The sequence below is a fragment of the Perca fluviatilis genome, chromosome 10, assembly GCF_010015445.1.
Source record: "Perca fluviatilis chromosome 10, GENO_Pfluv_1.0, whole genome shotgun sequence".
NCBI classification, from domain to species: Eukaryota; Metazoa; Chordata; class Actinopteri; order Perciformes; family Percidae; genus Perca; species Perca fluviatilis.
Window position 1 is genome coordinate 4691032 of NC_053121.1, and position 13471 is coordinate 4704502.

The following is a 13471-nucleotide window of genomic DNA, read 5'->3' on the forward strand; positions in this document are numbered from 1 at the left end:
TGTGTGTGTGTGTGTGTGTGTGTGTGTGTGTGTGTGTGTGTGTGTGTGTGTGTGTGTGTGTGTGTGTGAGAGCGAGAGAATGGGGAATGAGAAAAAGAGAGGACCAGATGGGGACAGGAGGGGAAAATGAATCCTGAGTGGAGATACACGTACAGAAAAACAAACGGTCTCAATCAACAATGCGTGCATGTGTGAGTGAATTCCTAACTTACGAGGGGCTCCTTCAGCCATCTCTAAAGCGGTGATGCCTAAGGACCAGAGGTCACTCTGAGAACGAGAGGGAAAAGGGAAAAGGGTTAAGACTGGTGCACACACAAAACTTAAGCTCCAGTTCTGTTCATTTCCTGTAAACTTTGGATCTCCCCTTTATATTCAAACAGTAAATCAGTCAGTGCATAGTGTGTGAGAGCACATATCCAGGAGTTGCACAAACCATTTCCAAGACTTCGAGCCAAACGTCTGGCATTTGACAAAAGAATCAAAAGAATCGGTGGATTCCTTTCAATGATGCACTGGATTTTATAAGTCAATGTCTAATTACTTCCAGGAAAGCATACAGTTAGGGGAGATTCCATTGGAGGATGTCTCCGCGAACTCCAATATATCTAGTCAGTAACAGGGAACGGGAACGTATTTTTGGTCAAAAGTTAGGATGACGTTTGCTCGGCATCGCAAAATAGCAGCGCATTTGACAGTGTTTCTGTCAGTGGTGAAAAAATTCTGTTAGGATAAGTATTGGAAACTCTTCTGTTGATGTAGGCTTAGACCCCATTAACACCTCATGCATCTTGGGCAGATTGGATAGATATCAGAGATAAAAAAAAAGTAAATGAATCCAAGACACATTTGAGACGGATTGAAATCCAACTACATACGTAATCTTTACTCCACCCACACCTCACATGTCAGCTGAAGTTGCGCTTGAATCAGCCGTCATTGAGTATGTTTACACGCACACCAACATTCCACTATTTCTCCAAATACAATATTCAATATTCCGAATTAGATACGGGTTATATAAACAGCATATTCCGGTTGGATATTCCGAAAAAGGCCATTTTCCAATTAAGACGTGTGGGATATTCATTCATCTGTTAGCAAACAACAGAAACATGCCTAAAAGCTGCTGTGTGGTGATACTAACCACCAACCGGATAAGTAACCCATGACTTAAGTTTTTAGAAGCTGCCGACCCGAAAAACTGAGTTTTTATGAAGACAAAAGAGAATACAGGCGTGAGGAATCAGCAGGGGAGAATGGGAAAGAATGTGGGATCCTGGCTCTAACCTAACGATACGTCCGACAAGTCAAATATCCAAATGTCAGTTTTAGGCCAACTACATGTGTGTGAGTTAAGCTAGCACATGTAATGTCGGACATAACGTTAGGTTAGAGTCTGGATCCCATAGTCTTCCCATTCTTCCTGCTGATTCCTCACATCTGTATCCCCTTGGGTCTTCATAGAAGCTCAGCTTTTCGGGTCGCCAGCTTATAAAAACGTTAGTTCTGGGTTCTTTACATTGTTGGTAGTGGATATCACCACACAGCAGCTTTTAGGCATTTTTTGTTGTTTGCTAGCAGACGAAATTGACGAGGAGGCACCTTCGCACAATACAAGTCAATGGAGAGAGCAGAGAGTTTTTTTCTCTGTCTATATACATTCAAAAAGATAAAAGATGATGATGAAAAAGGTGCTTAAAAGTTGGCCAGAATTGAGTAATTGAGTACCCTGTAGTCATATGTGGCCTCCGGGTTCTCGTCACAGGCTATGACCTCCGGAGCCATCCAATAGGGAGTGCCGATGAAGGTGTTCCGCCGACCGATGGTCTTATCCAGCTGTGCCGAAACTCCAAAGTCAACTGAAACATAAAAAAAATAAAAAAATAAATATGTGGGACGAGTCCCAAAACAACCACAGTCTTTGCATCTTCATGAGGTGTTTTTTTTGCGGTTGTGTGATTTATGCTTGCGTGTATTTATGACTGTGTGTGATTGTCCCACAGCCTTGCCTGGAGGCATGCGGATGTGCTTGAATAACCACAGTGCATGTGTCGCTGTGTCATACCCAGTTTGACTTCAGCATTCTCTGTGAGCAAAACATTTTGTCCCTTAATGTCTCTGTGAATCACATGATGGGAGTGGAGATGGGAAAGACCCTGGAAGACAAATATACACCCACGTGAACACACAGATACACAGTCAGATGGCCACTATCACTATAAATACCAAGTCGCAAGCATTCCTTTGAAAGAGGAGAAGCATTATGGGTTTATTTAAAAAAAAAAAGGAATAACGGACAAAGAGTAGGTTTTATTTGAAGTTTGTTGCCCTGCTTTTCCCTTCCAGGCAAATTCTAAATATATGAGCTGGGAAGATCTGCCTTTGTCCTGATTTGATTCTTTCACGATACACTGGCGCCGATGCAATTTGTATTGCGATTTTCATTTAGTGCGAATCCACAAGTATTGCGATTCTAATATTGAGAATTTCGATTTAATATAGAGAATCTCCTTCTTTAACAACAACAAAAAAAAAAAGTTGAATAATGAGATATTTCTAAAAACGAAGTACATAACATGTGTTTTCTGCATTTTCTGCTTTCAGTTCCGTTTTGCTGGAAATTGATATGATGTAGTCGCCGTTGGCGGCACCGTATTAACAGAAAATATTTAGCTGAATCATTATTTAAAAAAAATCAATAAAAAAAAAAAATCATCAATTCTTGGGGAAAGAATCGATTTTAAAAATCGTTGCAATCATCATACGTATATGTATCATGATACATATGTGAATCGATTTCCCCCCCCACGCCCCCCACCCCTACTGGATAACTTTGCTTTAGGTAGCAGAGTGTAGCAGAGCAGTAGCACAGGCTACCAATCAGTGGCACAGTTTGAATGCGTGCGCGTCTGTGTGCGTGCGTGTTTGGACTCTCGCTTCTTCAAAAGGAGGTTAAATAAACAGAGGAAGTGAGTCTTATTTCAGACAATGACTTCACCATGCTTTGCCGAGCGTCTGAGTGTGTTTGTTTGTGTGTGTGTGTGTGTGTGTGTGTGTGTGTGTGTGTGTGTGCGCGGATGTTGGAACAATGAAGAGACAGCCAGAGCGCTTTGTCTTTAAAATTAAAAATGTATTTCACTTTTCATTCTCTTCTTGATACTGTCAGCATCCAGGACAGAGATGTTGGAACTGAGTTGATCATTCAGTTTGTGTATGTGTAGGTTTGTTACTAGAGCCACAAACACACAACGCAGAGAGCGGGGCAAACATTCTTTCTCAGGACCTTGTGATCTCTCATAACGATAACCATAACATCTTACAGACGTGTTTTAAACTGGCCTTTTAAGTATATGAATGAAAATAAAAGTCAAGTATTCCCTCGGCGTCACAGAGGGAAAACATGAGAGAGATACTGATCCCTGGGCATAATGAAGTAACGCCGGCAGTTTGGCTTCTTCCCTTTGATGTTTTGGCAAAGGAGCCGACACTAAAAGCAGCATCTAGTTTCTTATACAGCAACTCGGCCAGCCTTTAGTTTGCATCCACACGCAAATTACTACCTCGGTTTTCACCAGCACTAAAAAGGGCCTCTTCCACAACAACACCTCAGAAACAAAGTTCCCCTGTTGGGTCTGCTACACAAGTGTAGTTGTATAGTGCGTACGCATTTTGTGGTAGGTGTGTGTTTATGTCAACCTTGCCCTGAGCGCCTACAACGGTTCAGTGGATAGAAGAGAGGTCTTATAATCTGGCACTAGAAAAACTGACGTCTCTGGCAAAAGGGAAGATTGAGGACATTTATGTGATCTGGACACCCTTTTTACAATTTATCAAAGACTAGTCTGTATAGATTATTAGATTTTTGTTTTTTTTTACTGAGAGTGTGGACAGATAGTCTAGCTAGCTGTCTGGAATTACCCTGCAGAGATCTGAGGAGCAGTTAACCATAGTCCTCAGAAATCCACTGGAGGTTAGATCGCCAACACAAAGAAAGCAGAAGGTGTAGATATAGACTAGGGGAGGCGGGGGGTTACGGGTTGTGTGATGCGTTTTCATGTTTCCCTTAATTAATCAAAATAAATAAAACCTAGGCCTAATTGTGTGAGAAAAAAAATAAATAAAAAACCTTACCCTGAGCACCTCTCGGCAGATGTAAGCTATCCAGTCCTCCTTCAGACAGTTGCCCTTGGTCTTCTTCACCAAGTCTGTGACAGAGCCGGCTCCGCAGTACTCCATCACCAACTACATGGACGCATACAGAAATGTCAGGCACATAAGCACCAGCCAAAACAACTGTTGTTGTTGTTATTATTATTATTATTATTATTATTATTATTATTATTATTATTATTATTATTATGGCAATGATCTTGAAAGAATACACCTAATGAGACAGAAACATATGATTATTTCAGAAAAAAAAACAGAAGGGCAGCAGCTATTTAATAAAAAAAAAAATGTCTTCAATCTTAATAACTTGATGGCAATAACAGATACAGTAGTTTACAAACCCAGAGTTGGTGGTCCTGTCCAGCAGGACCTTTCTTAATAAAAGCTCCATAGTAAGTAGCGATGTTTCTATGGTGGGAATAACTCTTCAACATGTTGATCTCCAGTTTTATCTCCTCTTCTTCTTCCTAAACATAAACAACAGATACAGTAGAAATCAAACTACATGTGCAGTATTTGTGGGTGATGAAAAGATCAATGTCAGAGAAGTTCGATGGGCATTTAAAGTAGTTAAGCTTGTTTGAAAGAAGAATATGTTTCTCTGTTGGGATTAGGGCTGGGTACCAAAATCAATACTTTTTAGGCACCGACCGATGTGCCCATGAAGTATCGAGTATCGAAAAATGACTCTTTTTACCCTTTTTCAATACCATAGGAGTACATCTCACCAGCGTCAGAGAGCCAATCAGCATGCAGCATGCTTCTACCAAGATCTAATAATGCTGGTGATTGGCTGTCTAACGTTACACATGTACTCATACTCATGTACTGTAGTAGGAGCTGAATAATAAATAAAAGGATTTGTGCCTTAATGTGTAATGTTGTAATTTCAATTTGTTTTATAAAATTGGTATCAAAAAAAGGAAGGTTTAGGAACCGGTATCAAAGTCACGGTATTGGTAGCGGTAGCGGTATGGAAGGATACCCAGCCCTAGTTGGGATTACGCTCCAACTCTTTCCCAAGTCTTTCCTCTATGTTGATTTTGTAGCGGCGGCCCGCCCATGGCAAAATTTCTGCCGCCACGGCATCAGCAATAGAGCTGACGCACAATGTAGTCACGGCTGCCTTTCAAATGATCCTGCCGACATAATGCACCCCCCCGTTGCAATTTAACAACAAGTAGAACTATTCAGAGGTTATTGGGTTAACCTCTAGTTTAACTCCACATACTGTTGTGTTGATGTAGTTTATCGTGAAAACGTTCGCTTTCTTCCGAGTCGACGATTATTATTGTTGTTGGGACAGACCTGCCCCCTCTGCTAAAAAAAAATCCTAAAAGGAAACACTGCTTCGCCAGTAACATCTGAAATAGAACTCACAACAGAGTATGTGTGTCACGCAGTACACCATATCAGATCATTTTCTATCAGTGTCATACTTCTGCTTTGAGAGTTACTCCCGTAGATGCCCATCCTCACTTCCTGCTTTTTTCTTCCTTTGAGAATTACATTAAAACTAGAAATACGACATATTTTATCATGTTTACGCTGAGGTATATCTACAGAGGTTGAAAGTTTGTGAAACCTTTCCTTTTCGTTTCCGTCTCCACAGAGCCCACACAACACAAACACGTACACGTCCAGACAGACAGCATCTCCAATCAGACTGTTGTGTAACTTCGAAATGGCCTTTCACAAAGCCATTTGACCTTAATTCAACTACTGCCACTTCTCGCCAAAACAACGCAGGTTGGTCAGCGTTACGAGACGCGAGCGCCACAGAAGAGAACCGAGTGCGGCAGGTTTTTGTTTCCTCGCTGTAAATCCCAGGACGTGACTTGTGACTTCTTTCGATTCACCGAACCCCTAAATCTGCACTGGACTGGAGGGGAAGAGGAGAGGTGGAGGGGAAGAAGAGAGGTGGAGCTGGATGTGGCTGTTAATCAGTGAAGAGGAAACAAAAGAGAGCTTCTCCTAGTCACTGACCTCCTTTAAATCTCCACAGGACAGGAGGGGAGAAAATGACAAGGCAGAGTTTGAACTTTCACCCCTTTCTGAAAGCCTCCTGCCTGTGTCTGCACTCTGTGTGTGTGTGTGTGTGTGTGTGTGTGTGTGTGTGTGTGTGTGTGTGTGTGTGTGTGTGTGTGTGTGTGTGTGTGTGTGTGTGTGTGTGTGGAGAGATAATAGCCAAGCATTTCCTGCTAAAAAAGTTTGTCTGCAACACAGAAGACCAAGAATCCCATCAACAGGAAAGAAACCAGTGCGTGCCCAGTTCAGATGTGTGGCGAAGTATACTGTATAGTCTGAACAGTTTGTAACGCATTTTTGCTGACAATAGAAACTGCACAACTGCAACTACTCACACCAGTGTTGCAAACGTGTTTTTTTTTCAGTCACTCAATACTCATTACTTGGTCTACAAAATGGAAGAAATGGTGAAAAATGACCATCGCAACCCACTACGGCCCAACGGGACGTCTTCAAATTGCTAGCTTTGTCCGACTACAGTCCAAAACCCAAAAGATATTCCGTTTCCTTTCACATTAAACAAATAAAAGCAGTCGATCCTACCGATGCTTGGCATTTTTTGCTTAAACAACAACAAGAGTCGACAGCCAGGCTAGCAGCTCTGTGAGGCTGTACGAAAAGGTACAACTAAATGCTAGCACAAACAAGCTAACATCCTTACTGAGGCTAAGCCCAAGCTTTAAGCCCCTGAGGTGCTGTTCCACGGTAGAGTAATTGTAGGGCTGCACGATTAGGGCCAAAATGATAATCACGATTATTTTTGATCAATAATGAGGTCACGATTAATTATCACGATTATTTGCGGATTTTAACCAAAACAATTTTATTGTCACATAGGCCAATTATAACTGCTTTCACATCCACATTGTGCTACATTCCTGCTAATGTACAAATATGTGCATCAAAATCAAATAGGTCCTCTTATTCACCAAAATGCAGTTCTATCTCCTTAAAGAACAAATAAAAATAAAGAAAACCATAAAGGAAATGTAGTAAAACTTCAACAGGGCACAATTTTCCATTTTCCATTGTGGAAATATATTTTAGGAAGCAAAATATAAACTTGCACTGTACCGTGCGTTTTCTGTACATCGCAGGTAGTGCCACCTTGGAAAAATAATTGCGCGAGGGGATGACGTATTGTTAGTTATCGTAGTGTTGACCAAGAATTTGAAGCCTTCGTTTGTCCCCCGTGTTTACTGGGCACATGTCTTTGGCCAAATGACATGCGACTGCATTTGTTATTTCACTGTGTCTTTGGGAGGTGGATGGGTATGGTGATGCGGTAAAGAGCCTCGCTTCGATGGATGCCTGCGTTGATGTTGTGGGATGATTAGTCTTTGCAACGCATTTCTTGGCCCTCATACATTAAGCGTATTGAACTTTACGGTGTTTTTCTAAGTGGTTAAAAGAGGTTTGTTGTGTTGCTTTGTGGCGCCAACTCAACTTTACAGCACTCTTTTTATATGACCTTTTCTTGTTTAGGGTCACTTGCCTTGAACCCAAAATGCTTCCACACAATGGATGACTATCCGATTCTCGGGACAAGGCCCTCAGCCTCGCCCTCTGCTACGTTAGACATTTTGTATTGTTTTCTTTGTTAAGATAGTTTATAGCCTTACGACCGACTGCTATCGGTTGTGGAATTTTCCTCACGTTACTCTGTCCTCTGTGACGGTCTACATCTAGAAACTAAGCTGTGCGGTGCAGGGAACAACTCTGATTGGCTCATGGAGGCACGTGATCAGACAGTGGTTTACGGAGCGCTAGATTGGCGTTTGCAAAAAAATAAAAGTCATATTTGCAGTTAAAACCATCGGTTCCATTTATTTCCATGATCTTAGTTGGGTTTCCAGACAAATCACTGCTTGTATGTATGCCTGTGTAGTGTTGTGGTGTTGGTGTGTGTGTGCGTGTGGTCAAAAACTGTATGTGCTTCCGGGTTGCACCCGAGGAACCAAAGATTGGTTCCCATTTATACCGAGGGCACTAATTGGCTCTTACACTTACAATGACAATGCTAGCGCGTTTAGCAGGTATAATGTTTACCGTGGTCACCATTTAGGTCGCCAGGTTAGAACGCTAATGTAAGATAATTAGCACTTGTATTTGTTTGGTAGTTGAGTTCAAAATCGCTTACTGCACCTTTAACCCCATTCTGCTGGCCCTGGCGCTCTACATCTGTAAACCACCAGCAATATTCAATAAAACCTCCACACCTCTCCAGTGTTCCCTCGTACAGCTGTAAGTCCACGAGGTACAGCACACAGAGTCAAATCAACTCCCCGTTTAGACCCAAACTAGGAGTGAAAGGTGTAATCCGTAATCCATATATAACCGTCTGGCTGACCCTGCCACTGGAATTCAAAATACAACATCAGAAAGAACTTTTTTCATCCTCAAATTGATTTGCAGTATGAGGAGTTTTATTTATATTTTATATCACCAGAACTATCCAAGATTGTGGCTTTAAAAGTTAACTGAACTTTAATATCAAGGATATTCCCCCATAATCTAATAAAAAAACATACTTCTGGGTCAAAACTGAAATATTGGTGGGACTCCGAGAACTGTAAGAAGAGACTATTTCATGTAATTGAATTTTGTCAGGCTACAGGTATATTAAAGTAGATATGTCTGTGATCTACGCTCTGTGTGTTTGTCTGTGTGTGTGTTGGGGAGGTTGTCAAATGCATTGTAAAAGTTCCAACGCTTCATTTAGTCCAACAATAGGTTTTTAAATGTTTTCGCCACACCTGCAAATGCTGTCATTTGTTTCTAAGGCAAATTGTAAAAGGAAATACCTCCATCAAATAATCTTGCGTTTTTTTTTTTTTTTTTTTAGGGATGTCACTTAAAAGAAAAAAAAGCTGCAATGCAACAAAAAGAGAACTAGAGAGGAAGGTTTCAAACAACTCTGTTAGCTGCTCGTGGTGCCTTAAAACAAACAGGCTGATGGCGTTTTTCCATTACTAGGTACCTGCTCAACTCGCCTCGCCTTTTTTGGTTTTCCATTATGAAAAAAAGTCCCTGGTGCCTGCCAACAGGTGCTTTTTTTTAGTACCACCTCCGTTGAGGTTCCAAGAGAGCTGAGGCGATACCAAAAGGTGACGTGAAAACCTGCAGACTACTGATTGGTTCGGAGACAATCGGCACAAATCACTGCATCATCATTGCTGGCGACAGACGGGGGGTGTCCTGAACAAACCCGCCATTTTTAATAGTTTAGCCAGCTGTGTTTTTTTTTTTTTTTTCTGCTGCCTCCAGCTTCTTTTGAAACTAAATTTGTCTTCTGACACATGCTGAGAATCAAAAACAACACACCTTTGTCGTTTTGTGTGTGTGTCGCGTTAGGTTACGGCAGTTCCCTGTGGTGGCGCTATGACGACCAGCCACGCTCGCCTTATGCATGAGGCGGTACTAAATCTGCAATGGAAAAAGGAGGACGGGGCACCGCGGCCAGCCGAGTCGAGCCGAGCAGAGCTGGTGATGGCAGAGGGTAAGCGCCATAAGTACACTCATTCCTGTGTGCATCCTGACAGTTTGGTAACACTGCTTGTCTCTGTCACTACCCGATGTGAGTCGAGTGCAGATGTGAGTTGCGCGTGCTCAGATTTAAAAACGGTTTAGGGCATAACGCCAAGGGATCCGGATCCGGCAAACGTTTTAGCTATCTATGATTATTTGATTGCTAACGTTAGCTCAAAACGCCATTCAAGTGACAGCCTTTGTTGTGTTTGATTGCTAACTTGTAGCAATCAGTGAACGAACTTCGTTATGTAGGTCCATTTTTATTGTATTGACATTACAGAAGTCTCTCGTTAGCAGGTTCTTGTCGGCTACTTCAGCCTCTAATCTAGAACTGACATCAGGGATCGTGCTGTGAAAATGTGATGCCTTACGCTAAATAATAAATTACTGCTATGTAATGTATCTATGTCATTATTCTGTGGCTAACAGCAAAACAGATCGGCGTCAAGTCCCAAAGTGACCCATGCGCAACTCACATCTGCACTTGACTCACATCGGGTAGTGACAGTCTCTCTTTCTCTCACTTCACTCTTTTCCTCCCTCTCTTTTCATCTGATATTTTAGGGCTCTGTTGAGGACCCTCCCTTCGTTTTTTAATATGCGCTTGAACATACTGCAATATTGAGTCAGCAGATCCTACAAAAACATAATCATTGTCTTGTGAAATGTTTTTACAAGTACTGGAGGTTCCTTTGTGTCTTGCCTATTATGTAATAATCCGCTTGGTGGAATCGCTACTTTAAACTTGTCAAACCATTCCAACTTTTAAAACCAAACGACGTCAGCAAGTGCGCTTGAATTGTCGGCCTTCTACGTCACAGATAGATAACGAACAACATGCCAATGCATGACATGTAAATGCACCTCCATGAGACCTTATATTTTCCTGCACAGGGAGGATACAGGAGAATGGATTTAGACACTGTAGACCTATATCAGAAACAAAAATGCAATTTAAAAAGGAGTACTCCAGCGATTTGGTGTTGCATTTCCAGAGAGTTCGGGAACTCACAAGGGACAGTTTAGAAGAGAACGGTCAAAATCGATGCAGCAGAGGCAGAGATATCCTGACTTTGAGTCCCTCCGATGGGTCAAAGTCCAAAAACACCGGATCCTACATGTCCCATCATTCAATTTGATAGCATATTTCATTAGAAGCCCTGCCTCCCAAATGCCAGTTTCTGTCAAACCCCACGACAGTTCATGATGCATTCTAAGCTTCAAGCCCAATCCTTTGGAACTTTGGAACGCTGCCTCCAGAGCCAAAGAAGATATTATACAACTGTTTTTACAGGCTGAGTTGTACTCCTCATGACGAATAAACTGTCCTTTATGTGTAAAATTAGTGGAATGCCCCCAGTTTTTTTCCCCGGACATTTTGAGGACCCATGAACATGGTAATGAACGATGAATGATGTATGAACATTCCCTGGGAAATGCCGATGTACAAGGATCTGTGTAAATGTAGGTTCTACATGCAATGAGACCAGGTCAACTTGCGTGTGGATCATGTGTGTAAAACAATTAATAAAAAAATTTAAAAAAAGGTATGTCATGTACAATTTACATTGACAGCGTGATTATCTGATGGCTCTGGCAATGCAATTTCTTTGAAATTCTATATTTACATTCTTTTCAACAAAGATGTGAAAGAGAAAGAGGAAGGAAGAAACGGCTGGTGACGATAGAGAGAAGAATAATGAGTGTGTAACGTAATGCACTCTTACCTCTGTGACTTCCATGACTTTGATAGCTGCCAGTTGGCCTGTCTTGACATGACGACCCTAGTGAAGACATGAAGAAAAAGTTAAGATCACAAAAGACTTAAAGCACCCATATTATGCTCATTTTCAGGTCATAACTGTATTTTAAGGTTGTACCAGAATAGGTTTACATGGTTTAATTTTCAAAAAACACCATATTTTTGTTGTACTGCACAGCTCTCTTTCGCTGCTGCAGATCCTCTTTTCACCTGGTCTCTGTTTTAGCTACAGAGTGAGACTTCTTTTCTTCATCTGTACTATCTTTGATTGCACTTGCACATGCTCAGTAGCTCAGATGTAGATCATGTCAGCTAGCTAGCTCCATAGACCGTAAAAGAAAGCCTGTTTCTCCGACTTCGGTCAGTTACAAGGCAGGATTAGCTGGGAGACTTCTAAATGAGGGTGCATATGTAAGTAGTTCTTTTGTGAACTTGTGTGTGTTGTAGCAGTTCTTTGCTATTGAGAACGAGGTAGCATGCTAGCGTTAGCATTAGCGTTAGCATGCTAACAAGCCGTGCCGATTCTGAACAGCTCACCCGGAGACTGAAGGCAGGACACATTCAGAAACCGTATCTCACTCAAAACAGCATGGGTGTTTTTTTTTCATAAAATGGGCACTTTTTTTGACACAAATACACATATTTTTATCTTGACATAACATACAGTTTAATGAACATAGTTCAGTACTGTGTACCGAAGCCTCGGATTAGAGGTGTGTCTGTAAGCAACACCCCCCCAAAACCCACAAGAAAACAAAAAGGTATCTATCAAAACCATTACATCTAAAGGGCTTTTCAACACTTTGCCTGCGTAGTCGCTTGGATCCGCTTGGTCTCACTGCGCTCCTCGTGTGAATAGACAGGCAGGGTAGTGCTCCGCGATTAAACGCCAGGCGCTCAATGCCTGGTAGCCATGGGGATTCTGTGCCCTACTGTATCCCTGCTGCTACTGAATGACATGAGTTGACTGTAAACCTGTTTGAGTCGTGACTCACTCGGATCTTTCACCCGACTCTTTAAAATGAACTCATGAGTCACGAGTCTCTAGTATCATTAACTCGGATCAGTTGAGTCCGACTACAATTCACTCTAAAATGATAACCGTGCCACACACAAACCTCTTGCAACATTAGCTACTAGAGCTGGGCAATATATCGATATTATATCGATATCGTGATATGAGACTAGATATCGTCATAGATTTTGGATATCGTAAAATCGTAATATATTAAGTATTGTCTTTTCCTGTTTTTGAATGCTGCATTAGAGTAAAGTTATGTAATTTTCTGAACTCAACAGACTGTTCTAGCGGTTATATTATTTGCCTTTACACACTGTCATTTAAATCGACATTTCTGATGATTATTTATCAAAAATGTCATATTGGAAATAATATTTTGTTAAAGCACCAATTGTCCATCCTACAATATCGTTGCAATATTGATATGGAGGTATTTGGTCAAGAATATCGTGATATTTGATTTTCTCCATATAGCCCAGCCCTATTAGCTAATACTAGTCCTAGCCATCTTAGCTGCCAAAAGCTTCATAACTTACAATTTCGTAGGCGACCACAACTTCACAAGTCAACTCAAGCGAGCAGAGAGACCGTAAGAGATTAGGAATTTCCCGACCCGCAGACTCAGGAAAGAGATGGAAACATTGCAAGCTCGCCTCACAGACCACGCCGATCCTGCTTCTGATTTCGATAATCTAAAGCTCATTTTGATACATTTTCCACTTAAAATCCCAATTGCGACACCCCTAGAGTTTATGCTGCAGTTTGCATGCGAAATGCAAAAAAAAAAAACTGCAGAGGGAGCTGGCCTCTGGCTCTTTACTGCAGCCCGGATTAACTAGATTACACAAAATAAAGATTCCTGACTCCAGATTTAAAAATCAAATATGAAGCAAAAGTGAATCATCACACACTGGGAAGCTCATGGCAATATTCTTTATAGAACAAGTCTTTGAAAGTAA

The 13471-nt window shown here is 41.5% G+C and overlaps 1 protein-coding gene across 4 annotated transcripts in view; it reads right to left on the bottom strand.

Annotated features, from left to right (window-relative positions):
• The window catches only part of si:zfos-2326c3.2 (mitogen-activated protein kinase kinase kinase kinase 4), a 101485-nt gene that overhangs the window by 67458 nt on the left and 20556 nt on the right, over positions 1 to 13471 (bottom strand). For all 4 annotated transcript variants that reach the window (XM_039812906.1, XM_039812907.1, XM_039812905.1 and 1 more), the window contains exons 3-8: positions 11457 to 11513; positions 4512 to 4637; positions 4132 to 4242; positions 2066 to 2156; positions 1729 to 1859; positions 213 to 267 (exon numbers count right to left, since the gene is read on the bottom strand). In XM_039812906.1, the coding sequence (XP_039668840.1) occupies positions 213 to 267; positions 1729 to 1859; positions 2066 to 2156; positions 4132 to 4242; positions 4512 to 4637; positions 11457 to 11513 (571 nt within the window). The remainder of the gene's footprint in view (positions 1 to 212; positions 268 to 1728; positions 1860 to 2065; positions 2157 to 4131; positions 4243 to 4511; positions 4638 to 11456; positions 11514 to 13471) is intronic.